The following is a 27,089-nucleotide window of genomic DNA, read 5'->3' on the forward strand; positions in this document are numbered from 1 at the left end:
ACTCCGGGTGGCGGGGCGCCCTGAGCGTGGCAGCGCGCTAGGCGGCAGCAGCGGGCGCGGAGCGGGACGCGGCCGCCGCGCGTTCCCTCTTGGCTGGGTTGGCCGGCCGGGGCGGGGCGCGGCGCTCGGGCTCGAGGCAGTCGGAGCTGCGGTAGCCAGGCCCGCCAGGAGCAGTATGGCTGCGGCGGCTGCAGGCGAGGCGCGCCGGGTGCTGGTATACGGCGGCAGGGGCGCGCTGGGTTCTCGATGCGTGGAGGCGTTTCGGGCCCGCAACTGGGTAATGGCTGCGGGCTGGGAGCTGCTGGGTCTCCGCGGGGGTGGCCGGGGCTTTCGTGTGGAGCCCGACGGGGGGCAGTCTAGAGGAAGCTGGGTGGCCCGGTGCACCGCTTGACGCGTGATTGCTTGCACGTGCGCGCACAGGTCTCGCGTCTATTCCTGTTTCTGAGTGCGTGCGCCCGCCAGTCCCAGGGCGCTGGGCCTTTGCTCTCCAAGGAGGTGCTCCGTGGGCCTCCACCAGACCCAAAAAGTCCGGCGTGACTCGGAAGAGAATTCCAAAGGAGAGGAACGGGAGCGGGGGTGAGAGGACAGAGAGAGAGTGTAAAAGGGAGGCTTTGGAATGAGACAGCCCAGTCCCGGTTACTAGTCGTGAGACCGCGTATTGATTGCTTAACGCCCTAGGACCTCAGTTGCCCCATTTGTAAAATGGAGATTCTGATAGAGTTGTGAGGACTAGATGAGATAATTGGTGTCGTTGCACATAAATTACCTGACGCCTGGTAAAAACTGTTTAAATGCTGGTTATTAACGTTACTGTTACTACCCACCCCTGTTCTTTTAGCCCCCTTGTATCTGACAGTTTGAAGTCTCAGCACGGAAAAACGCTGACGGCTTCTTTGCTTTGCAAAGACTATTTCAACTACTTTGCATAGTCAGGTATCAGTTTCCAGGAGGCAGCAAATCGGAGCAGAGCTGATCCATGGACAAAGACCCTTGACCTCAGCCGCTCAGCGGGCCTCAGCACTTTCCCGGTGGAGACCCTGCCAGGGGCAGCGTTCTGGGAGCTTAGCAGCAGCAGCAGCCTGGGCAGGAGTTCCCCTGGGACCAGAAAAAGGATCTCAGGATTTTCTTCAAACAAACAAACAAACAAACAAAAACAAAAACCTATTTATCTATCTAATTTTTATAGGTTTAGGGGCACAAGTACAATTTAGTTACATGGATATGTTGTGTAGTGGTGAAGTCTGGGCTTTTAGTGTAACCATCACCCAAATAGTGTACATTTATCAAGGTTTTCTCCTTGCTCAGAATCTGGTACAGGAATATGCTTCTAAATAATTCAGTCACACCACTCCCTTCCTGCCACCCATGTGCTCAGAGCCTGGGGACACTGATGAGGGCACTTTCCCAGGTCTTCAAGAGATGTATGGTGGTGACAGAGGCAGCACTTCTGCCAAGGGCCAGGCACTGTGCTCCCAGTACCGGAGTTCCCATAGACTCTTAATGCTCCCAATAACTTTAAGGTAGTAGATTCCGTTAGCGTCATGTGTTAGAGGGTGAAGGCTGTGCTTTCTCCTGTTGGTGGCACTTGGTCTTGGCAGAATCTGGAGAGCTGGTTTACCTCTGGCTCTTGGTCTTTCTACTCCAAATTCTTCCTGCCATCTTAGGGAGGGCTAGGATGATGGAGACTTTTCATTGTTTCAGAATCCCCCATGGGATAACAAGTTAGTTAATAATATAACAAATGTTGATGAATAGATGCTGTGTTTACAGCTTATGGTAGAGATAATTATCTCTGCGGACTTCAGACCAAGAGACCCTGAGTAAGGACTGAGCATCATCACCTGTGCCAGGACCTTTATCTTCTTCCATTTCATTTAATTCTTACACTGCCCCTGTTAATCATCAACAAACAACCTCTTTTGTTGGGAACCTCTGGCCAGCATTGGAGTGAGAAAGCCACTCTGGCAGAGCTGGGATTCAAACCTGATCTGTCTGATTTCCAATCCTAAAACCCATCCTTCTCTGCTCTAGGGCAGGGCTCCTCTGTGGGCTGAAACTGGTCTGCCACCTATTTTTGTACAGCCCAAGAGTTAAGAATGGTTTTACGTTTTCAGGTGGTTGAAAGTAAAATCAAATGAAGAAAGATATTTTGTTGTATGTGAAAATTATATGAAATTTACATTTCAGCTCTGAAGATTTATTGGAACCCAGCTGCACTTATTTTTTCCCCCTATTTATTGCTGTGTTCTGTTACAATTGCAGATTTGGGTAACAACAGGGTTTGTGTTTTAGAGGTGAAGGTGGAGGAGGAGGGGAATGTTTGGAGGTAGGAGGGGCTGGGATGGAGCCCAATATGGCGTAGGCTGGCTAAAGACAGGTGTCCCTAGAACGTGTGAGAGAGGTCGGTTGCTAGTTTCTTTCTCTGGTGAGTTTTCATTTAAGCTTCTGACCTGTCTCCACTCTCCTCCTTTCTTTTTCTTTCTTTTTTTTTTTTTTAAATGGAGATAAGGCCTCCTTCTGTCGCCCAGCCCGGAGTACAGTGGTACGATCATAGCTTACTGCACTCTCCAACTCTCGCCTCAACCTCCTGGGTAGCTGGGACTACAGGCATGTGCCACCACACCTGGCTAATTTTAACATTTTCTGTAGAGACCAGGTCTTGCTGTGTTGCCCAGGCTGGTCTCAAACTCTTGGCCTCAAGAGATCCTCCCACTTCGGCTCCCAAAGTGCTGGCATTAACAGACGTGAACCACTACACCTAGCCAACTCCCCTCATTTCTATGTGTGACCCTTTCATGGAATAACAACTCACTGCCTCTTAACCAAAGCTGTTTTCTCCTTCCAGTGGGTTGCCAGCATTGATGTGGTGGAGAATGAAGAGGCCAGCGCTAGCATCGTTGTTAAAATGACAGACTCGTTCACTGAGCAGGCTGACCAGGTAATTTCAAAAAGGCCCCAAACATTGTGAGGGGAACCCTGGGGAGAGGTGACCACTGGCTATATGTTCTTCCTTTTTTTTTTCTTTCCCGAGACGGAGTCATGCTCTGTCACCCAAGCTCTAGCGCAGTGGCGCAATCTCCGTTCACTGCAACCTCTGCTTCCCGGGTTGAAGCAATTCTCCTGCCTCAGCCTCCCGAGTAGCTGGGATTGCAGGTGCCCGCCGCCATGCCCACCTTCACATCCGGCTAATTTTTTGTATTTTTAGTAGAGACAGGGTTTTACCATGTTGGCCAGGCTGGTCTTGAACTCCTGACCTTGTGATCAGCCTGCCTCGGCCTCCCGAAGTGCTCGGTTTACAGGCATGAGCCGCTGCGCCTGGCCTGTACTTCCTTTTTTTTTAAAGCTGTTGTTTCTCTAATTAGGAAAGCCATTTGTGCTCATTGGAAAATTTGGAAAAAGTGAGAAATGATACAAAGATAAATTATATAATCATTTTGAATTAGTTCACTGTTAATGTTTTGGCCTATTTTCTTGTCTTTTTCTACGCATATTGTATGTTACTCCTTTTACAAGTTTAGGTAATTTTGTATTTTATAGTTTATGGTCAGCTTTGTGTTTTAGTTTTCTATACTTAAATACTTCTCCAGATTACTGAAAAAACCTCTTTGTAGATGTGTGATATTCCATTTTATGAAATGGCCATAGTTTACTTAGTTTCTGTTTATTGTACATTTGAGTTTTTTGCAGGATTTTTGGTTTACTATTATTAAGAATGTTGTGATGAACATCTTTGTCTACATATCTGATTATTATAATTATTATTTATTTATTTATTTATTTATTTATTTTTTGAGACGGAGTCTCGCTCTGTTGCCCAGGCTGGAGTGCAGTGGCACAATCTCGGCTCACTGCAAACTCCGCCTCCCGGGTTCATGCCATTCTCCTGCCTCAGCCTCCCGAGTAGCTGCGACTACAGGCGCCCGCCACCATGCCCGGCTAATTTTTTATATTTTTAGTAGAGACGGGGTTTCGCTGTGTTAGCCAGGATGGTCTCGATCTCCTGACGTCGTGATCTGCCTGCCTCGGCCTCCCAAAGTGCTGGGATTACAGGTGTGAGCCACCGCGCCCAGCCTGTTTTTTTGTTTTAAGAGTCTTGCTCTGTTGTTGACGCTGGAGTGTAGTGGCACAGTCTCAGCTCACTGCAACCTCTGCCTCCCGGGTTCAAATGATTCTTATGCCTCAGCCTCTTGAGTAGCTGGGATTACAGGCATGCACCCCAATGCCTGGCTAACGTTTTTGTATTTTTAGTAGAGACAGAGTTTTGCCATGCTGGCCAGGCTGGTCTTGAACTTCTGACCTCAAAGTTATCCACCTTCCTAGGCCTCCCAAAGTAATGGGATTATAGGTGTGAGCCACTGTACCTGGCCCACATATCTGATTATTTAGGATACATTCTAAAAAGTGGAGTTACCCAGTTCACATCATGAACGCTAACAAAACAGGTTATTTTTAATTATAAAATTATATGCATATTATAAAACAAAAGTCCAACAAAACTATGTAAATAGTTTTATAGAAATAAACTGTGAAACTGTCCCTTTTCTCCCCATCATAGTATCATTTCCCAGAAGGACGCACTGTTAACAGTTTGATGGATATCCTGGTATAAATATTTTAGATGCTCTAGGCTGGGCGCGGTGGCTCACACCTGTAATCCCAGCACTTTGGAAGGCTGAGATGGGCAGATCATGAGGTCAGGAGATCGAGACCATCCTGGCCAACATGGTGAAACCACGTCTCTACTAAAAATACAAAAATTAGCTGGGCGTGGTGGCGCACGCCTGTAGTCCTAGCTACTCAGGAGGCTGAGGCAGGAGAATTGCTTGAACCCGGGAGGCAGAGGTTGCAGTGAGCCGAGATTGTGCCACTGCACTCCAGCCTGGGTGACAGAGTGAGACTCTGTTTCAAAAAAAAAAAAAAAAAATCTTAGATGCTCTTAAGCCATGCTTAACTTATTTGAGAAGCCCTCCTAGTGAGCTGCCTGGATGACTTTTGAGTCAGGTTCTCACTGTGTTGCCCAGGCTGGACTGGAACTCTTGGGCTCAAAGGATCTTTCTGCTTCGCTCTCCCGAATAGCTGGGACCTCCTGAGTAGCCACTGTGCCAGACTGACTCTGTGTTTCATGGTTTTTAGTGCTGCAGCCCACATTCCCAAGGATAACTTCACATCACTGTGTGAGGCGCCATATTTTCCCAACCTCTCAGTGTGGCAGGCAGGCAGGCAGGCCATTTTACAGCTGTGAAGATAAGTTTGCAGCGACTAAGTGACAAGGCCAACGAGCCGCTCGGTGTGGGGGTCAGGATCATAGGTCTCCAGATACGAACTTTAGTAAGTTCAGGTGCCGCTTGGTCTGCACGTGGGTCTGCTTTTCATTTAGTTGCCCTCTCCCTGGTAATCTCAATACTGACGTTTTATGATGCTTATCTGTTTTTTATAACAAATTTTTAACATTTTAGAAGTGATGCATGCATGATATAGAAAATACAAATAAGCAAAAAGAAAAGGGAAATCATTGATAGTTCTAACATATAGTTAATCATTTATTTATATTTCCTTCCAGTCTGTCTCTCCAAAATATACATGTATAAATCTACAAATTTTGAACATAAAACTGTGAGCACAACTGTGCTTCTCATTTGCTCTTTCTGAAGTGTCAGTTTGACATAGATCGGAATGTAAAAGCCAGATGACTTAGTTTAGCACTTCATTTTTGTTGTTCTTATATTTCTTAGTGTGGTCTCAATGTTCCCGTACCTAAGTGATACAGATTGGCCTTAGTGAATTTAATAGTGAAAGTTAACATGGCATTGTTAGTTGCCAGGCACCATTCTCAGTGCTTTATTTTCGTTAACACATGTTGTCTTCATTACATCCCAAAACAAAGCTTCTACTTTTATCCCCCTTTTAAAAGGGGGTAACTGAGGCACAGAAAGGCCCTGGTATTTGTCCAAGGTCAAACAGATAAAAGGTTGCATAGCCAGTATCTGGACATGGGCAGTGGGGGTCTGACAGCTGTTCTCTTAACTGCTATGCTAAGATGCCTTAAAGCAAAATCGTTTCATGTGAATAAAGTAATAAAGGTTAAAATGGCTGGGTGCAGGGGCTCACACCTGTAATCCTAGCACTTTAGGAATCCGAGGCAGGAGGATCACTTGAGCCCAGGAGTTTGAGACCAGCCTGTGCAACATGACAAAACCCCAGCTCTACAAAAAAATACAAAAATTAACTGAATGTGGTGGCACTGTAGTCCCAGCTACTCGGGAAGCTGAGGTGGGAGGGTGGCTTGAGCTTGGAAGGCAGAGGTTGCAGTGAGCCGAGATCATGCCACTGCCTTCCAGTCTGGGCAACAGAGCCTAACCTTCTCTGCAAAACAAACAAAAAATAAAGTAATAAAAGCCAAAACGAAATGGAAGGGCTGTGCCTGGGTTTGGAGAGCAGCAGCCCTGCCAGGTGCGGGTCTCTGTAATTGGTGTCTGTTCAGTGTCTCTTCTGCTCTGATTAACTACAGGTTTCTAATGTCCCTGTAGATTGAATGTGGAGGTTGTCCCCACCCAAGGCTTGACAGTAGAGTGCATCTCTAAGACAAAGATTGAGAGATGCGTTTGTGCTTATAAACTTAGCTTTGAAAGTCTTCCCTCTTCTGCTACTCCACCAAAGGAAGAGGAGTACCTTCTCCACCATACCCCCAACCTTAAGAATTTCTGAACAAATAGCGTAACATTCAGTTTTGTCATGAAACTGGGGAAAGAGGTAATCAACTGAAATGTTGCTGCTGGGAGAGACACACGGTGTTGATTTAAGTCTTTTTTTTAAAAAAAAAATTAAATGTAGGGATGAGATATTGTTATGTTGCCTGGGCTGGTCTTGAACTCCTGGGCTCAAGTGATCCTTCTGCCTCTGCCTCCCAAAGTGCTGGGACTACAGGCATGAGCCACGTGCCCAGGCTGACTTAAATCTTAAGAAGATTGGGCCAGGCGTGGTAGCTCAATTCTGTAATCCCAGCACTTTGAGAGGCTGAGGCAGGCGAATCACCTGAGGTTAGGAGTTTGAGACAAGCCTGGCCAACATGGTGAAACCCCGTCTTTGCTAAAAATACAAAAATTAGCTGGGCGTGGTGGCAGGCACCTGTAATCCCAGCTACTCAGGAAGCTGAGGCAGGAGAATCGCTTGAACCCGGGAGGTGGAGGTTGCAGTGAGCCGAGATTGCGCCATCGCATTCTGGCTTGGGAGACGAGCAAAACTCCATCTCAAAAAAGAAAAAAAAAAGAACTCTTAAGAAGATTGATCTTAATGAAGCAATTGGGATGTGTCGTCTCAGCCATTCCAGAGAAATATGGAAGGGTCATGGTGGATGGCCAGAATTGCCTGTCCTGACAGACTGTTCTTTTAATAAATTATAACAAGAGGGCATCTATATTTTCAATGCTTTAAAATCTCAAACAAACAGAAGCAGAGAGATCGTTAAAGTGAACCCCCATGTACTTAATATTACCAACATATTGCTATTGACTGTATTTTTTCTTTCTCTTGATTTTTCTTACAATTTTTCATTGGCATTTTTTTCAGAGTTGCAGTTAAAGGGATTTTTGGATGGGGGTAGGGAAAATAGGGTTGATCTTTTTGGATTATAATTCTGTGATTTGTGAAGGAAGTCTGGAAAGAAATACACCAGGATGTTAACTATGGGCAGTGAAGCTCTAGGTGCTTTTTTTTTTTTTAACCTTTCCCTACTTTTATTTATTTATTGTTTTATTTCAAGGGATGTTCATGTCTCTACCTTTCAGAATGTATACAGAGAGACTCTAGATTGTTTTTTAAAAATTACACCAAAGTGTACTTGGGCTTCAAAGTCTGAAATGCTCATCAGAGCTTAGTCTTCCACCTAATTTTCAAAGTGTTGATTGCCAGGTACTGTAAACTGGCTTAAAAAGAAGACAAAAAGAAACAGAGTATCTGTAAAGATGCTAGCCTGTGTTGGCTTACCTTACAGTTTATACATTTTTTTGTTCCTGTGTTGAAGGTGACTGCTGAGGTTGGAAAGCTCTTGGGTGAAGAGAAGGTGGATGCAATTCTTTGCGTTGCTGGAGGATGGGCCGGGGGCAATGCCAAATCCAAGTGTGAGTCCTGTCCTGAGTCACTCATTCGTTCTGCTCTGTTCTTTGTCCAGCTGACAAGGATTGTGTATGGACTAGGTGGCAGGCCAGCTGTGTTTCTGTATATATCCCAGAATCTTTACAGTTGCTCGGGGAGAGAGTGATTAATGCTCTTAATCCATTTTATGGATAAAAAAGAAACTCTCCCTGGAGGACGTGAGGGGACGGGGGCATTGAGTTTGAGTTTAAAGTCAAGGCAGAATGAAATCAGCGTGGCCTGTGCCCCAGTCATGTGCTATTCAGGCATTGGAGGATGTGTAGGAAGTGCAGAGATCATTTAGAAAGTCAGAAGAAGTCAAACTTCAGTTTTTATTAAAACTGATTCCTTTTTTCATCTTTTCTTTTCTTTTCTTTTCTTTAAGACAGAGTCTTGTTCTGTCGCCAGGCTGGAGTGCAATGGTGCAATCTCAGCTCACTGCAACTTCCGCCTCCCAGGTTCAAGCGATTCTCCTACCTCAGCCTCCCCAGTAGCTGAGATTACAGGTGCCCACCACCACGCCCAGCTGATTTTTTGTATTTTTGGTAGAGACGGGGTTTCACCATGTTGGCCAGGCTGGTCTTGAATTCTTGACCTCAGGTGATCCACCCGTCAGCCTCCCAAAGTGCTGGGGTTACAGGTGTGAGCCATTGCGCCTGGCCCATTTTTCAACTTTTCATGATGAACATTTCTAAACATACCAGAAAAGTTGAAAGAACAGTTCAGTGAACACCCTTATATGCTCCATGTAGATTCAGTAACTCTTAACATTTGCTATACTTGAGTTGAGCTTGTTTTCTTGTGCCTGTGTACTTTGTGCATTTTTTTTGTTAACTGTTTGAAAGTAAGTTTATGCCTCACTATATTTCAGCGTGTTTCTCCAAAGAATAAGCCCGTCCTACATTATTATGGTACCATCGTACCTAAGAAAATTAACAGTGATTAAGATTAATGATATTGAGCCCACATTAAAATTACCCCAGTTTATTCCATGTCTGTTATAATTCTTTTTCCCTAAACATATTCCACACAAGGTTTATGTACTGCATTATGTTGTTTTTAGTCTCTTAATCTAGAAAATGTAGAATTAAAAAAAAATTCCCTGTGATAAGACTTTGTGTCAAGTCCTTGGGAGTTTTCATATAGCATGTCTCACACTCTGAACTTGTCTGAACTTTTCTTTAAGGTGCTGTTTGACTTGTTCCTCTATCCTTGGTATTCCCCATGAACTGGAATTTGCGTCTAGAAACTCAGTTAGATTTAGCATAAACATTCTTGAGGTGCGACTTCTTCCTGAGTGATGGTGTGTACCGTATATGCCATCACCTGGGAAGCTCAGCATGGCAGCTTGCCCTACCCTTAGGGATGCCAAATTTGATGCTTGGTTGAGATGGCAACTGCCAGACTTCCATTATAAAGGTACTTTTTTCTGTTGGCAGAAGTAATTCATATGTGGGATGTATGGTACTGTAATATTGTGTGTCAATGTCGTGTTTCTCGAATATTATACTTTTCACCCAGTGGTTTTAGGCATTCGTTGATAATCTCTGCCTGAAGCACTTACTCTATCAGGGGTCAGAAAATGGTAGTTTTCTGATTCTGTCCTCCCTTCTACATTTATTAGCCAAAGCCATTTAAAAATACATTGACATTCTGCGACCCACATGTCAACGTGAGAGTAGTGCTTTGTGAGGTGATCAGGTTAGCAAAACAGCTTGATAACCTTTTTGTGTGTTTCGGGAGCAAGAAATGATAAATGTGGATCCATCAGGTTTTTTCCTAGTCTTTTTTAGTGGGGAAATGCAATTCCTTGTTTATCACCTACCGACCCTCCTATAGCAGGAGGACATTCTTTTTTGATCACCAGGTACCACATGTCCTTTGAGTTGCCCAGTTGGTGGTGTGACATATGTTACCATTTGTTCTTCCTTATGTCTCTGCCAAGGCCGGGGAGTTAAAACAAGTGTGAAATGGTTGTTATTTTAGCTTTCTTTTAAAGAGTCTTTAAAGCTAACATTAAACTTTCAGCCATAAAATATGTAGCTCAGTGAAAGCCCTCTTTATAGCTGTATAGTAATAGGCCCTTGGATTTTTATCACAGAGAAAACCTGACGTAGACATACAGGTTCTTATTACAAATCTGATACCATTCATAAAATAAAACAATCTTTGAATTAAAGCCAGTCCAGCAAATGAGTGAACTCCAGGTTTATTTGCTAAAATTTATTGGCCAACATTTTGCCAGTGTATAGGTAAGGAAGCTGAACCTTGGGCGATCCTGTGGCCTGGGTTTGAACCCATGTCTCTGACCACTGATCCCTGTGCTGTTTGTATTAGGCCTTGCTGTAGACAGGGACCTGGGGACCAGGAGGGAGGGCTTCCCTGAGTGTGGGGCTGTGTGAGTTGAGCTCACCTTTTGGTTTCTTTTCTGGGAATGCTGAGCCCACATGTTTTTTCACTCAGCTCTCTTTAAGAACTGTGACCTGATGTGGAAGCAGAGCATATGGACCTCGACCATCTCCAGCCATCTGGCTACCAAGCATCTCAAGGAAGGAGGCCTCCTGACCTTGGCTGGTGCAAAAGCTGCCCTGGATGGGACTCCTGGTAAGCCTTTATTTCCCCATCTGTGAAGTGGGGGTGCTTACCTTGCTTGCTGGGGCTGCTGGGCACTTCATGGGATGAGGATTGTTAAAGCCTTTACCCTCTAAGGTGCTTCACAGATGGATGGATTTTGCCTTCTTTTGGGCCTGAATCATTTTAGGGAGAAGAGTTCCGATCTTTTGTTTGCCTGTCCTCATGTTTATGGTGGTAGGGAACACGGTGATCTGGCACCACCCATTTAGTGTATGTATCTATGATCTACACTGGAATGAATGGTGTAGTGGAAATTAATCAACATGGATTATTAGTATCACATTGTATCCATGTGTTCCAGGGGAGCAGCTTAGCAGCTGGAAATAGCATAGGTTTTAGAATGAGAGAGATTCGTTTGACCAGTAAGGTGGCTCACACCTGTGATTCCGGCACTTTTGGGAGGCCAAAGCAGGAGGATTGCTTGAGCCCAGGAGTTCAAGACCAGCCTGGGCAACATAGTGAGCCCCTGTCTCTACATTAAAAAAAAAAAAGGGAATGAGAGGGTTGAGGGTGGATTCTTTACCCTAGATGTGTGACCTTGAACCAGTTCTTTGGTCTCTGACCAGATGTCTACTGCAGTTTCCTTAATTGTAAAATAGTGACAATGACATTTAACTTGAAGAGTGCTATAAAACTGTAGAGGTGTTGCTATGTAGAAAGTCCACATGGTAGGCACCCATAAATGGTAAGTCTTACTGTTATTCGCAATAAATGGTAGATCTTATAAAAGTCTTCACTCTTTTCACGTCACATATATTCTCACTTTAATCTCATCAATATTTTTCAGTTTACAGATTAGGAAACTAAAACTTGGAGAGTTAAGTAACTTGTCTGGGTTTGTGCAGTAAGTAAGTTGCAGACTTACTCGAACCAAAACCCTAATAATTTACCAACTGTGTGCTTTTTCCATTATGTCATTTCTTTTGCATTTTTTATGACCGGTATTAATTTGCTTGGGTGGCTTAAACAACAGAGATTTATTTTCTCGTAACTCTGGAGTCTGAAAGTCTGGAGATCAAGGTATCTGCAGGGCTGGCTCCTTCTGAATCCCCTTATAGATGGCTGCCTTCTCCTTTTGTCTGCACGTGGTCTTCCCTCTGTGTGTCTGTGTCTTCGTTTCCTCCTCTTTTAAGGACACCAGGCATGTTGGACTAGGGCCCACCTTAATGAGCTCATTTTAACTTTGTTGCCTTTTAAAGACCTTCGAATACAGTCACATTCTGAGGTACCGGGAATTAGGACTTCAATATATGAATGTTGAGGGGATGCATTTCAGCCCATAACACTCCCTGTGGGATAGGGCTAAAGGAATTTAGGCGGGCGTAGAAAGCAGCAGCATAGGGAGGCAGGAAGTGTCTACCTCAACTATCTAAGTTGAACTCTAAGAAAAATGGGAGTTTTCTTTGACTCTCTAGTAAGTGGCAGAGACCTTGGGACCCTTCTCAGTTATTTATTTTCTTAGAGACAGGGTCTCTCACCCAGGCAGGAATGTAGTGGTACGATCCTAGCTCACTGCAGCTTGGAATGCCTGGGCTCAAGCAATCCTTTGCCTTGGCCTCCTGAGTAGCTGGGACTGCAGGCACACACTGCCATGCCTGGCTAATTTTTCTATTTTTGGTAGAAACAGGGTCTCGCTATGGTGCCCAGGCTGGTCTCAAATTCCTGGCTTCGGGTGATGCCCTTGCCTCGTCCTCCCAGAGCACTGAGTATTACTGGCACGAGCCACTACACCAGGCCCCTTCTCAATGTTAATGTAACTCACCGAACTGTGAGGCCGTGACTACTAGCAATACCTTGCCTCTCATTTTCTTCTTCCGTTTCTTAGAGCGTGTGATGTTACAAGTCCGTGGCTATAGCAATCATTAAAGCTGTGTAAATGTTAGCTGTCTGGTTGGTTGAGATCTGATTTTTATTTAAGATGACATGGGCAGAGGCACTAGAAAGTAAACAGAGAAATGAGTCATAGTTTGACATTTAAAAAAAACAAAACCCTAGGATGGAAAGACTGGTTTTTCTTTTTTTCTTTCTTTTTTTCGATGAGGAGGAAGAGAGTTTTATTTTCTGCAGGGAGAAGGCCTGGAAATTATCACCAGACCAACTCAAAATTACAAAGTTTTCCAGAGCTTATCTAGCTTCTAAGCTATATGGAAAGACTGATTTTTCTAAATGACAGAAGAGTCTCCTACTTTCCTTTGGTTTGCAAGTATCTTTTGATTACATTTTGGGTAGTGGTTAAGACTATAGGCTCTGGAATCATGCACATTGGTCTTCTGGTAAGGCTCTGCCACTTACTGACACATTTGGTGAGTTACTTCGCCTTTCTGAGCCTCCGTTTTGTTAATAAAATAAGGTTAAATAATGTCTCCTTTATATATGTGGTGGTTGTGCCTTGTAAATGTCTTAATGGATCTAAACGGATGAGAAAGGTATTACAGAGAGTCAACAGTAAGTGTGAGCCATTATTATTATTTACTCCAGGCTTATTTCTGCCCAGCTATTCCTGCCTCAGATGTTAATGAATTTGTTCATCTTTAAGCTCTTCAGTTAGATTTTGTTAAGCTATTAATAATTTGAGTCATGAGATCTTTTAAGTATGCTGCAGACCTCAGAAAAATCAGGGGAAATTGATCAACAATTTGAAAGTAAATGATGAATCAGGATTAATAGTCCCTCAAACTCAAGAAGATTTGTTCACCCATGAGAAGTTTTTCACTTGGAAGGATACAGAGAAAACCTCACCCTCCTATTTCCAAAGTTGTATTTCTAGACTGTCTAATGTAGGATAAATTGTATTAAAATGGTGGTCACTTTTGTTTACCATTAAAGGATCTGTGCTGTGATTGGAAATCACTTTTGGGGGACCTCATCGTTTATTTAATAATTTGGAAGTGTTGACCTTCTTAGTGAAATGCCTTTTTTCCGTATCTTGCAAATAACTGCTTTTGTGTGCCCAAGGAAAGGTCATTCTGTAGAATTAGGCCATTATGGTTGCCATTTGCTTGTTTCTTTCCTTCGTCAGAGTCCCTGCTCTTGTGTTGTATTGTTTGAATGGAGTGAAGAGAGAGCTCTGGGACTTTGAGGACCAGGACTGGATTAATGAGCGCTTATGCCCTGGTTTATTTTAATCACTGAAGAGTTTGTTATGTTTTTATACTGCCCCCTGATTAAACAGAGAAGCTAGGGATGGTGAACTATTCTTCTTGTGCTTCCAAATAGCTCTTTGAGACCTTGACCCTCTTTTGCAATTTGAGGTTGTTGTTGAAGCAGTTTTGTGATTGGTTCCTTGGCTGGGCTGTGATCCTCCCGCCTCCTGCTGGACCTGTGATGGCTCCACAGCGATTACATTTTAAACAGTGTGTGTGCTGAGGATTTTAGGGAGGCCTATGACCTCTAGAAGAAATAGTGGTTTTCAGAAGGTGGAGAGGTTTACAGTGATTCACCCTTCCTTCTTGTTGCTGTGATAGCAGCATTTAGCGAGCAGCTGCAGTTGGGTGCAGTGGGGAAACATAAAGAGGAAAGAGACGTCATTCCTGCCACATGCCTGCGGGACAGAGGGAAACCTACCCTAATAAAAGGCAACCCTTGATTCAGTCAGCAAATAGTCACCAAATAGTGGGAGGAAAGGAAGACCAATCGGTAGCAGGTATACACCATGTCAAAATTTGCTCAAATGGTATACCCTAAACATGTTTAAGTTTGTTGTATTTCAGTTATACCTCCATAGACTTGGAGAAAAAGGAAGAAATCTTTTTAGGTATCTGTCTTCTGGGTGCTTGGCTTGTTGGGCTAAGCTTGATCTTATTTTCATCACCAGAGGTGTCTGTAAAGTAGGTGCTATTATTTTCCCTTGATTACAGAGGGAAAAAACCAAAGTTCAGTGATTTTAGGTGCTTTCTGTAAGACAACCTGGCTAGTTAGTAGCAGATGGGTCTGAGTAATAAATTGATCAGTAATTAATATATAATTATAATCAGTAATTATAACAATTACTGATAATATAATTATATTGAGATAATTTTATAGTTATATTGAGATGATATAATTATATTGAGAGCCTTCTCCGGGCAGCAGGCGTGCGGGGGGTGTGAGTGTGAGACCGGGCTCAATTACGATCTAAGCAGAGTGCTTTTGGTGGGGTGATTCTACCTCTGAAAAGGTTTTGTTGAGGGAGCTGATTCAAATAGGGTCTTGGAAAAGGACTTGCTTTGACAAGTAGAGCTTCTGGGAAAAGCTAAGAAGGCACTGTCTTAGTTTTTATTTAAGTAATTTAATTAATCAATTTTTAAATTGGAAAACTAACCAATGCATGTAGTAAAAATTCACTTGGCATTAAAAGAAACACAATGAATAGGAAGACGCCCTCCTACTCACACCCCTGATCTCTATGGCACTCCCTCCCAGACCCAACTACAGTGGTGGCTCCTTGGGTGTCCTTCTGGAAGCATTCTGTGCCATTCTAGTGTGCGCCCATGCCGCACTCATATACTTTTTAAAAAGCACCATAATTTGGCAGAGTGCGATGGCTCATGCCTGTAATCGCAGCACTTTGGGAGGCCACGGTGGGCGGTTCACCTGAGTTCAAGACCAGCCTGGCCAACATGGTGAAACCCCATCTCTACTAAGAAATACAAAAATAATCAGGCATCGTGGCAGGCACCTGTAATCCCAGCTACTCAGGAGGCTGAGGCAGGAGAATCGCTTGAACCTGGGAGGTGGTGGTTGCAGTGAGCCGAGATCGTACCGCTGCACTCCAACCTGGGTGACAGAGTGAAACTCTGTCTCCAAACAAACAAAAAAAGAGGCTGAGGTGGAGGGATTGCTTGAGCCCTGGAGGTCAAGGATGCAGTGAGCTGAGATCGCACCATTGCACTCCAGCCTGGGCAACAGAGTAAGATTGTCTCAAAAAAAAAAAAAAAAAAAAGAAAAGCACCAAAATTTGATGACTCAGTAGAGGCTATTTTGTGCCTTATTCTTTTCACTTCATCATAGATTAAATAATTTAAAAGTTAGTTTGTCTGGAATATTGAGAAACTCATGAGTTACTGAGAATCACCTACCATAGTTTTAATGAACAGAGCTACCAGTTTGTTCGTTTTTTTGTTTGTTTTTTTTGAGATGGAGTTTTGCCCTCGTTGCCCAGGCTGGAGTGCAATGGCGCAATCTTGGCTCACCACAACCTCTGCCTCCTGGGTTCAAGCAATTCTGCTCCCTCAGCCTCCAGAGCAGCTGGGATTACAGGCACGCATTACCACCCCCAGCTAATTTTGTATTTTTAGTAGAGACGGGGTTTCCCCATGTTGGTCAGGCTGGTGTTGAGCTCCCAACCTCAGGTGATCCACCTGCCTTGGCCTCCCAAAGTGCTGGGATTACAGGTGTGAGCCACCGTGCCCGGCCCCAGTTTGTTTTTTCATTCCCACCGTTTTGGAGTGCCCACCATTTGATTAAGCCCCATTATCCTCCTTTGAGAAACCCACCTATTGCTCTTTTATGAAAGCAATGAATAAAATATTTATTTATTTATTTATTTATTTTACCTTTTTTTTTTTTTTTGGAGACATGGTCTGGCTCTCTCACCCAGGCTGGAGTGCAGTGGCATGATCTTGGCTCACTGCAGCCTCGACCTCCTGGACTCCAGCCATCCTTCCACCTCAGCCTGCTGGGTAGCCGAGACTACAGGTGCGCGCCATCACACCTGGCTAATTTTTGTATTTTTTGTGGAGACAGGGTTTCGCCATGTTGCCCAGGCTGGTCTCAAACTCCTGGGCTCAAGAGATCCACTTGCCTCAGCCTCCTAAACTGCTGGGATTACAAGCCTGAACTACCTCACCTGGCCAAATAAAGTATTTATTGAATGCCACCTTTTGATTTGGTAAACAAAACAATTAAAATCCCTGCCTCTGTGGAACTTACTTTCTTCTGGGAATGAAAGAGCCCTTTCGAGTTTATGAGGTGTGTCACGTTTCACATCGTCTTCAGGAAAGCCTATGAGCTGGGCATTAGATCCCACTTAGCAGGGAAGAACCAGAGGCTGAAAGAGCTGCTCACCCAAGTCGCAGTGGTGAGGAATCACCTGGGTTCCAAGCCCTGGGCTTGAAGTCCAGATTCTGGGTTCTTTCTGGTGTGCCGTGCCGTTCCTGGGAGCCAGAGAGCTGCCTTATGCTTCTTTGTCTTTCTAACACTGAGCCTAGGGATTCCCACATGGAAGAGGCTCCATGACATGGGGTGTGGTAAGTGGGTTTTGATGTCCGGGAGCAGGTGGTCCATGGCTGCCCCTTTCCAGGCTCTGGCTTTACAGGCAGCAGAGTATGGCAGGTTGGTTTGATGGTGTTAAGGCCAGAGTTGTCACCTTCCCAATCATGTCACAGTCCTTTCATCGCTGATAAGGAAGGAAATGCCCCTGATGGGCCGCAGATGACTGCTTGATCTGGAGAGGAATCATGTATTGTAATATGAATAATGATGAGCTGGGAGAGTGGGAGAAGCATCACCCCTCCCTGCTGCAGTCACTGGGAGAACATCTCCCTGGCAAGGTGCTGAGCAAAGCCATTCCTACACCAGGCTGGGCTCCCTCCGCACTGATCGGGTTCTGTGCATGCCCTCCATGGTTTCCAACGCCCTTCTTGGATGCAGTCTCCCTCCATCCTCAGCATGGCCTTGTGAATAAATTGTGATCTGAGTTACCGCTCCCATTTACAGATGGAAAAGCAGGCCTACAGAACCTGTGATTTTTTTTGGTGGCTGGAAAAGCAGGAGTTAGGGCTGCACTTTTTGAATTCCAAGTTGATGACCCTTTTTGCAACTCCTTATTGCTGTCCGTGGAAAAAGAGTTGCCAGTGACCTGCTGAGAGTCGTGAATGACAATAATGGCCAGGACTGAGTGTTCCTCTGTGCTCAGTACTGTACAAAGGGGATTTGTTAACCTGGAAAAAAAAACAATCAGTGGAGCTTTATTACTTGACATAATTAAGGAGGCTGGAAGTATTCTCCAAAGCAGCGTCTTTCCCAGGAGGGTTTCCTGGGGTGATGGAGAGGGGAGAGGGTGTGTCACGGCATGTGGAGGAGGGGTCCCAGGGGCACAGATGCAGTGAGTCATCACGCCAGCACATAGTCACATGTTCTGGTGATGAAGCTGTAGCATGGTAATGAGGAAAGTCCACTTGGGATCATCTCTAAGTTGCTGGTTTCACCTGACTAGTTGACTGCATTCCATGCAAGTTGTGGGAAAAACCAGGCTGTGAAACAGGCTGATTGTTCAAGCTGTTGAAACTCCTATAGTCCCTGGAGACCCTCCCTGTCTGCTACATGGTATTTTATTTGATTGTTGTTAGGATTTGGGATTGTCATTCTCATTTCATGGAGTGGGAAACCGAGGATTCCAAGGTTTAGTAGCCTCTCCCAGTGTCAGTCACTAGCAAGCAGTGGAGCCTGGACACGAAGCCAGGTAGTCAGGTTCCAGCGGACATTACTTCTGTTGATTTGATGGGAAACATTCATTGAGTGCCTGACCTGTGCTAAGGGTATGCTCGGAATTACGTACTCAATTCCTGTGTGTCGTAATGAGCCCCTCTGGATCACACCTGAGTTTACACTGATAAGGTGATTAGTAGGTTGAGGCCCCTAGACAGCCTCAGGATGGAGCTACTTCCTAGAATGATCAAGCAATTAGGCGGTTAGAAATTTCAGCTCCACTTACCAACGTCCTGGAAGGGAGTGGGGCTGGAGATTAAGCTGTACAAAAACTTCCAGATGTGATGAGTGTCTGGGTTGAACACATGGAGGCGCTGGGAGGGTGACGTGGTTGGAGCAGGCATGGAAGTTCCATGCCCACCCCCTCTCCTACCCTGCCTCTGTGTCATTCCACCTGGCTGTTCCTGAGTTGTATCCTTTATAATAAACCGGTAACTATTAAAAAAAAAAAAAAGTGTTTGCCTGAGTTCTTCCAGCCATTCTAGCAAATTATTGCACCTGAAGAGGTTGTTGTGCAAACCCCCGATTTAGCCTGTTGGTCAGAAGTCTAAGTGGCCCAGGACTTGTGACTGGCATCTGAAGTAGGGTAGGTCTTGTGAGACTGTGCCCTTAAATCAGACTGGAGTACAGTGACGTGATCATAGCTAATTGCAGCCTTGACCTTCCCCAGGCTCAAGTGAACCTCCCACCTCAGTTTCCCGAGTAGCTGGGACCACAGGCATGTACCACCAGGCATGGCTAATTTTTGTAGAGATGGGGTCCCACTATGTTGCCCAGGCTGGTCTTGAACTCTTGGGCCCAAAGGATTCTCCTGCCTCAGCTTCCCAAAATGCTGAGATTAAAGGCATGAGGTACCGCACCTAGCCGGGAGTTCTAAGTGAATTATCAGGCACCCAGTTGGTGTCTGGAGACTTAGAGAATTGATTGTGTTGGTAAACACCTCAAACCCATTTTACAGATGCAGCAACTGAGGATTAGAGAGGTTTTGGGAACTTGCCCAGAATTTCTTTAGTGGTAAGTGGAGGAACTGGGACTTGAATGTATCTGATTTGACTTCAAGGCCTGTGTTACAAATAACTGCTTGATTTTGCTGTCCCATTAAGTGCCTCTGTGTGCCAGGTGCTCACCAGCATTTAGTGATCAAAGGGTTCGGAACCCAGTTCTTGCCTGGGCTTTAACCTCTCCATCAGCTTTGGCACACGTTTGTGTGTGAGCCTGGAATGTACTCAACCTGTCTGAGTCTTGGTTTCCTAAGAATAAAAATAAGATCAACCTTTTGGCTTTTGTAATAAATGTTAAGTGTTAGATGCATAGTAGGTACACTTGAAATGTCATGTCCCCTTCACTTTCTCCCCATAAATGTTCATTTATCTTTTCTTCCTGGCCTCTTCTGGACCCTGGAATGCTGCACCTTGGATGTACCGGTGGCCTGTGTGAAGCCTGTGTTCTTGGAAACTGGCCAGAGGCCATAACTCCCAACCCACCTATTCCCATCCCCTCTTTCTCATGGCTCTTTGCCATTTTTTGGTGGGGGATGGTGAGGATGTCCGGCCTGGAGGAGGCCAGACACAGCTATTTATAAAGTTTTCAGGGACGAGAGATCTCAAGAGAAGATTGCATGTCCTTGCTGTCCCCCTGGCCGCCAGTGGTCACTGAGCCATCTTCTCCCCATTTCCCAGGTATGATCGGGTACGGCATGGCCAAGGGTGCTGTTCACCAGCTCTGCCAGAGCCTGGCTGGGAAGAACAGCGGCATGCCGCCCAGGGCAGCCGCCATCGCTGTGCTCCCGTAAGTGCTTGGGGTTCCCTGGCCGCTGCCCACCTCTGCCCCACTGCTGCGGGTGACTGTTTGTCTGACTGTAGCTTTCCACAAGTGACCTGTGTGTGTTCTCACCTCAGGCTCTGAAATGCACCAAAGTCTCTTAGGATACTTATTATCTTAATCTGTTTGAATTGCTCTAACAAAATACCTTAGACTGGGTGATGTATAAACAGCAGAAATGGATTGCTCACAGTTCTGGAGGTTGGGAAGTCCAAGATGAAGGCGCCAGCAGATCTGGTGCCTGGTGAGGGCTCATTCCTCACAGATGGCGACTTCTGTATGTGCTCACATGGTGGAAGGGGCAAGTGGGCTTCCTCCAGCTTCCTTTATAAGCACGCTAATCCCCTCCTAAAGGCCCCCAATTGTCTCCTGCAGACCCCACCTCTCAATACGATTATGTTGCAGGTTGCATTTTGTATGTGAGTTTGAGGGGGATACATTCAGACCATAGTAATACTTCAAGTTTTGGGTTCTCCTGGGCTGTCCAGAATGTTTGATTGGCTGGTTGGATGGGTCTGTCTTTTTTGCCTCCTTTTTTACTCTCTCTTTCTTTTCTCCCTTCATTATTTCTTCCTTTAAAATTAGACTACACATGTTATTTTTTTATATGTAGCTCTGTCTTTCAAGTCATTACATGGCATATGGGTGTGTGTGTGAGAGAGAGAATATGGGAAACTGTTAGAGGTGTTTCTGTTGGCCATCAGGGGACAGTCCCCCATCAGCCGTCCCAGGCAGAGGCAGCTGCTTTGGAGGGAGGCTGTTTCTTCTCACTGGAAGGCTTCTAGCACTAGCAGGCTTGCCTCTTGCCTGTGGTCCTATTATAAAGGGATGCTGAGACTGTAGGGACTGTACTGATTGACTTTCTGGTTCCCTTTTATTTGTGAGGTTCTGTGATTCTGTGACATGATTCCCGCAGCTGTTGTGAATGATTCGAATGATACCTGAGGCCCGAATGTTCTTGGGAGATTAATGCATATCTGAATTCTGTATTCTCTTGCCAAAAATCTTAAGGTTTTGTGGAAAATAGCCACATATTTAAAATTTTAGTATTTCAGTATTCTCATATTGAAAGGCATATTACTACCTTAAATCCTTAGAAATGAGTGTGCTACATGTTAGGCAGTGAATAAAGACACAGCAACAAAGCAGTTTAATTCAGTGAAGACTCTTTTTGAAAAAGACAAAATGTGGCTCCTTCTGTTTTGTTCTTATCTGCCTAAGTGGTGAGCCACAGAGCACCTTATTGAATTATGCTCAGATCTGGCCTTTGCTAGCGGGGACAGCTTCCTGTTCTCTCTCTGCTTATCTTCCTGTCTGATCTTTCCGTGTAAATAGCACCCTCGGTGCCAGAGGCTCTAGGTTGTCATGCTGTATGTTTGCGTTATGTTTGCGTTTTCCTGGCCAAGGAGGACTGGGCACCTGTTGTTATAAAGGGGTGACATGAGTGACGTGCTTATCTGTGTCCATTGCAGGGTTACCCTGGATACCCCGATGAACAGGAAATCAATGCCTGAGGCTGACTTCAGCTCCTGGACACCCTTAGAATTCCTAGTTGAGTGAGTATTACAGTCATGTCCATGACTGAGCAGCTTCCAGCCCCTATTCTCTGCCTTGCTGTGGTCCAGAGGACAAGTCTGTGTTCCCTGAGGTCATCAGGGTGGTCTTGGGAGGTCTCCAGGACTCATCGTCCGTCAGACGGAATCTCAGGGTAGCTGGACTTGGAGACAGGCAGCAGAGTAGTGGAATGGGTAGTGCCGATGTGAATCCTGGCTCCCTCCCTGCGCAACGGCCACGCTGAGCACATTATTGACCTGCTGAGGCCTCAGTTTCCCCACCTGGATCATGAGGTCCATCGTGCTTGTTAGGAGGATTAAATGTGATAGTGTGTGCCAAGCACTCGGCACAGTGTCTGGCCATAGCAAGTGTTCAGTGATCCCCAGCTGCAGTTTGTGTCGATACTGCTGTGACGAGGAGCCTCCATGGGGGAGGGGGACACCAGGTGGATGGCCTGGGGCACATGTCTGAATCAGTGTCGAGCCACAGACCCACAGAAAGAGCCCTTTATTTCCCAAATCCTTTTCGCCCATTTGTGAATATGGGTGGCATTTGAGCGCTCATGAAACAGAGCTGAATTCCTCTTTTGTGTTTGTTTAGGTGTCAGTTCCCCAAGCCCCTCTAGTTAGTAAGCATGGGTTCATCGAGCCCATGGGTGCTGCCCTCGGCTCTGGGGTCAGGACGAAGATGGGATCCCTGCCCTCATGGAGCAGGGGGGCCGCGAGGGTCACGGTGACAGCCTGACCCACCCGTGTCTCTGTGTAAACTGCTTTGACGACTGTTTGTCAGAGATGTTTGTGAATATACCAGTGTGCTTCTGGCCTGATGTTACAATCTCATTTAAATTCAATCGGGAGAAATTTGGGACTTGCATTTTATGTTTGAAACATGTACTTACAGAGCACTTTTTATGTCCTGGCCACCATTCTAAGCACTTCATAACTCTGATTTAATGCTCATAGCAAACTCTGAGGGAGGAGCTGTCATTTTTGTTTAAGGCTTAGAGACTTGGAGGGATGGCAGGGGATAAGTCACTTGCCTAAGGTCACACAGCACTGCCAGGATCTGACGCAAGTGGTGTGGCTGCAGAGCCGATGGTCTTAACTGGTCTGCTGACAGTTATTTCTGTCTATGCCAGGAATCATGCTAATGCTTGATTTGCAGGAAAAAAATTGAAGTTGTAGAGGAAATCAAGCTTTGAATCGTGTTTGTGTTTGAATTTCTTTTTAAAGGCCGACACACCCAAGCACGCTTGAGATATTGGTCTAAGACCTAGACTCTAGATGGAACATCTGGGGTCTTGTGTCTGAACTCGTGCTGAGCCACAGACCCACAGAGGACGGGCTGTCACAGGCCCCTTTGTTCTAGAGATCACATCCACCCATTTGTGGTATTTGAAAACTCTCAGAAAAGTTGGCATGAAGTTTGCTTTGAGATGTCGGCGAGCACATCCTTCTTCTACCATCCCTGGTTAGAACGGCGTTCTCTCTCACCTATCCACGCTGCAGATGAGGGTGAAGGAGAAGTAAGACCATTTAAAACATGCATTGCAGCAAACCAGCGTGGCACATGTATACCTGTGTAGCTAACCTGCATGCTGTGCACATGTACCCTAGAACTTAAAGAATAAAAAAAACAAACAACAAAAAAACATGCTTAACCAACACACAAAACCCTACACATCAGAACAGCACTGGTCTCTTTCGGAGCCTTCCCTCACCAAGCCCTGCCCTGTCCCCAGAGATGAGACCGTGACACATGACAGTACTTTAGAGAGTTTCAGCAACGCTTTGTTTTTTGAGCCCATGTGCTCAAATGAGCTCATTCAAACCCCAGAGTGGGGGCCTGAATGACTGGACCTTCAGACATCAGCGCTGGCCCAGAAGGTTCCAGATCGGCACTGGGAGTTTCCCGGGAAGGAACTGCTGAGCACTTTCCAGTTAATGAAGGTCCGAAGTCTCAGCTGGTGCATTGTCAAAATGGATGATGTACTCAAATGTAAATATTTTATGTTAAAGAATTATCATGTACTTCTTGTTTCTTGTGAATTTCTTTTGCGCTTTTTCATTCCTGTCTTCTTACAGGGTGTTTTTGACTGCCGCAAGTGGGGTCCGTTGCTCCTCTCCTCAGATTTGTGAAATGCCCCTGTTACTGTATTTAACATTTTATTGTAATAGTCTGTTTTTTTGTATCTCTTTTTCCATTGTTTGGTGCAGCGGTGGGTACTCTATAAATATTTGATTTAAAAATGCCAAATAAATGAATTCTGTCTGTTTCTCTCATAAATTTCTGAGAAGGTAATATAGCGAAGTATTGTGCATATGTCTCTCTCTTTGAATGAACTAATTAAAATCTTTAAAAATAATTTTTTTTTTTTTTTGAGACAGGGTCTCACTCTGTCACCCAGGCTAGAGTGCAGTGTCATGATCACGACTCACCCCAGCCTTGATCTTTGGGGCTTAAGCAATTAATTGTCCCACCACAGCCTCCTGAGTAGCTGGGACTACAGGCATGTGCCACCATGCCCAGCTATTTTTTGTATTTTTTTGGAGGTGGGGTTTCACCCCGTTGCCCAGGCTGGTCTCAAACTCTTGGGCTCAAGTGATCTACCTGCCTCAGCCTCCCAAATTGCTGAGATTACAAGTGTGAGCCACCATGCCTGGCCAAATTAAAATCTTTTAAAATCACAAAAGAATTCCAACAATGTAGAAAAATACCAAAATGAAAGTTAAACTCATGCCAGATCCTGCCACTCAGAGATTAAAATGAGTATACCACTGAACTCACTGGAGGCCTCAGTATGTGTCCATCATGCCTACTAGCTTTTTTTTTTTTTTTTTTTTTTTTTTTGAGACGGAGTCTCACTCTGTTGCCCAGGCTGGAGTGCAGTGACGTGATCTTGGCTCACTGCAAGCTCCGCCTCCAGGGTTCACGCCATTCTCCTGCCTCAGCCTCCCGAGTAGCTGGGACTACAGGCGCCCGCCACTTCGCCCGGCTAGTTTTTTTTTTTGTATTTTTTAGTAGAGATGGGGTTTCACCTTGTCTGCCAGGATGGTCTCGATCTCCTGACCTCGTGATCCGCCCGTCTCGGCCTCCCAAAGTGCTGGCATTACAGGCTTGAGCCACCGTGCCCGGCCCCTACTAGCTTTTATTTATTTTTTATTATTTTTTTGGAGACAGGGTCTTGCCATTGTGTCCTGGCTGGTCTCAAACACTTGAGCTCAAGCGATCCTCCTGCCTTGGCCTCCCAAAGTGCTGGGATCACAGGTGTGAGCCATAATGCCTGACCTTTAGTGGCATTTATTTGTTTATTTATTTATTATGTTTTGTGAGATGGGGTCTCACTGCGATGCCCAGGCTGGAGTGCAATGGTGCAATCTCAGCTCACTGCAACCTCTGCTTCCCAGGTTCAAGTGATTCTCCTTCCTTAGCCTCCCAGGTAGCTAAGATTACAGGCACATGCTGCTACGGCTAATGTTTGTATTTTTAGTAGAGATGGAGTTTCATCATATTGGCCAGGCTGGTCTCAAACTCCTGACCTCAGGCGATCTGCCCACCTCAGCCTCCCAAAGTATTGGGATCACAGGTGTGAGCCATGGCGCCCAGCCCTTAGTGGCTTTTAAACAGTTGCCGCTGTGCCACCCCTTTCCCCCACCCCACAAGCTGTCGTTGTGAATGTCAGCATGTACCCAGATTTTTGCTTTGAGAATGTAAAAAAAAAATTTTCTTTTTTGTTCCAGAACCTTCCATGACTGGATCACAGGGAAAAACCGACCGAGCTCAGGAAGCCTAATCCAGGTGGTAACTACGGAAGGAAGGACGGAACTCACCCCAGCGTATTTTTAGGCCTCATCTCAGTGCCTGTGAGGGGCCTGCCAGAAAAGTCACTAACCCATTTCAGGGTGGCCTTGTCCAGCCTTGTGTTTTCTGTAACCCCTGTTTGTGGAACGAGATAATGAGTCCTATTTTTCTCTCACGTAACGTGCATTTGCTCTCCTAGGACAGTGTAATACATTTATGTGAAGTGAAAACATGCAAGACTGGCGGCCTACAAATAGCATCCGTCAATCTGTGTTAACTGCATAGGGAGGGCTCTGCATAGTCCCTGCTGTAGCGGTGTCATGTTGGATCACTTTTGAGACTGTTTATCTGTCCTTGACAGTGGCTGTCATCTTGACTACTTAGTTGATTTGTTGGTATTGGGGACGTTTGAAAGGCTGAGTTATTTTTGAATGTCATGTTTATGTCATAGACGTAGTTTTCGCAGCCTTGAATTAAACTGCCTTAAAACTCCTTTTGTGGTATAAGCAAAACTCCATGGACCCTGTCCTGGTATCCTTTTCCTGTGTGGTTGCCCCGTGTCCTCTGGCCTAGGGTTAAGTGTGCAAGGTAACTACTTGTGAGTATTCAGAATGTTGTTCCTAATACATGCACTTGTTGTCTGTCTTCTTTAATCAAATCACATCTTATATACAGCAGTCAGAGATGAGTACACTAGAATCATGGATTGCTGGAGGTCTTTTAATCTGGTGTTCTCAGAAGGGGGTGGATTTAAATCCTGAAATAAATATTTCAACACAAGAACACAGGCCTGATTCTGCCTTGGACATGTCAAAATCTGGGGGTGATGGGATGGCCCTATGCATTTAGAAGCAACTCTCCACATATGGCCAATATAGGCTGTCCTGGTCAAGAAGTAGTAGTGATTTAATCCAACCTGATCATTTTACAGATGAGGAAACTGAAGCCCAGAGAGACAGTACTTTGTTGCCAGTAAGCGGCAGAGCTAAACCCAGATCTCTAGTCACCACACAGTTACTGTTTTTAAAGGCCTTTACCACGTATTTTCTTTCTTTTTTTAGTGAGGTGAAATTCACATAAAATTAGCTATTTTAAGTCTAAGTTTAAGTATTAAAAGTTAAATAGGTGAGCAGTTTAGTGGCATTTAGCACATTTACAGTAGTGCATAATCAGTACCTCTGTCTAGTTCCCATTTTCATCACCCCAAAAGAAAAACCAGCGCTGTTTAAGCATTTCCTCCCCATTCCCACTCCCTAACCCCTGCAACCCCCAATCTGTATTTTGTTTTTGTGAATTAATTCTGGGTATTATCATTTTTTTGAGACAGTCTTGCTCTTTCTTGCCCAGGCTGAAGTGCAGCGGCATGAATATGACTCACTGCAGCCTTGACTTCCTGGGCTCAAGCAATCCTCCCTCCTTGGCCTCTTGAGTAGCCGAGACTACAGGCACGTGCTGCCATGCCCAGATATTTTTAAAAGTTTTTTTGTAGAGATAGGGTCTTGCTATGTTACCCAGGCTGGTCTCAAACTCCTGGACTCAAGCAATCCTCCTGCCTTGTCTTCCCAAAGTGTTAGTAGTACAGGCGTGAGCCATTGCACCCGGCCTGTTCTGGGTATTTTGTATAAATCGGTAGGTGACCTTTTGTGTCTGACTCCTTCCACTTAGCTTAATGTTTTCCATGG

At 45.2% G+C, this 27,089-nt stretch overlaps 1 protein-coding gene across 1 annotated transcript; it reads left to right on the top strand.

Annotated features, from left to right (window-relative positions):
- On the top strand, positions 1-26,187 carry QDPR (quinoid dihydropteridine reductase). Its single transcript, XM_010381674.2, has 7 exons — positions 1-277; positions 2,846-2,938; positions 8,021-8,117; positions 10,594-10,734; positions 19,911-20,019; positions 21,525-21,608; positions 25,347-26,187. The coding sequence occupies exons 1-7, from the start codon at positions 176-178 to the stop codon at positions 25,450-25,452; spliced, it is 732 nt and encodes a 243-aa protein (XP_010379976.1). The 5' UTR covers positions 1-175; the 3' UTR covers positions 25,453-26,187.
- Positions 26,188-27,089: the final 902 nt, after the last annotated feature.

This window comes from Rhinopithecus roxellana, chromosome 2, assembly GCF_007565055.1.
Source record: "Rhinopithecus roxellana isolate Shanxi Qingling chromosome 2, ASM756505v1, whole genome shotgun sequence".
NCBI lineage: Eukaryota > Metazoa > Chordata > Mammalia > Primates > Cercopithecidae > Rhinopithecus > Rhinopithecus roxellana.

Bases quoted from the DNA above. Each gene is read 5' to 3' on its own strand.
- QDPR (XM_010381674.2), top strand. From the start codon at position 176: ATGGCTGCGGCGGCTGCAGGCGAGGCGCGCCGGGTGCTGGTATACGGC. The intron at 8,118-10,593 runs GTGAGTCCTGTC...TTTTTCACTCAG, and splicing joins GGGCAATGCCAAATCCAAGT to CTCTCTTTAAGAACTGTGAC. The intron at 20,020-21,524 runs GTAAGTGCTTGG...TGTCCATTGCAG, and splicing joins GCCGCCATCGCTGTGCTCCC to GGTTACCCTGGATACCCCGA.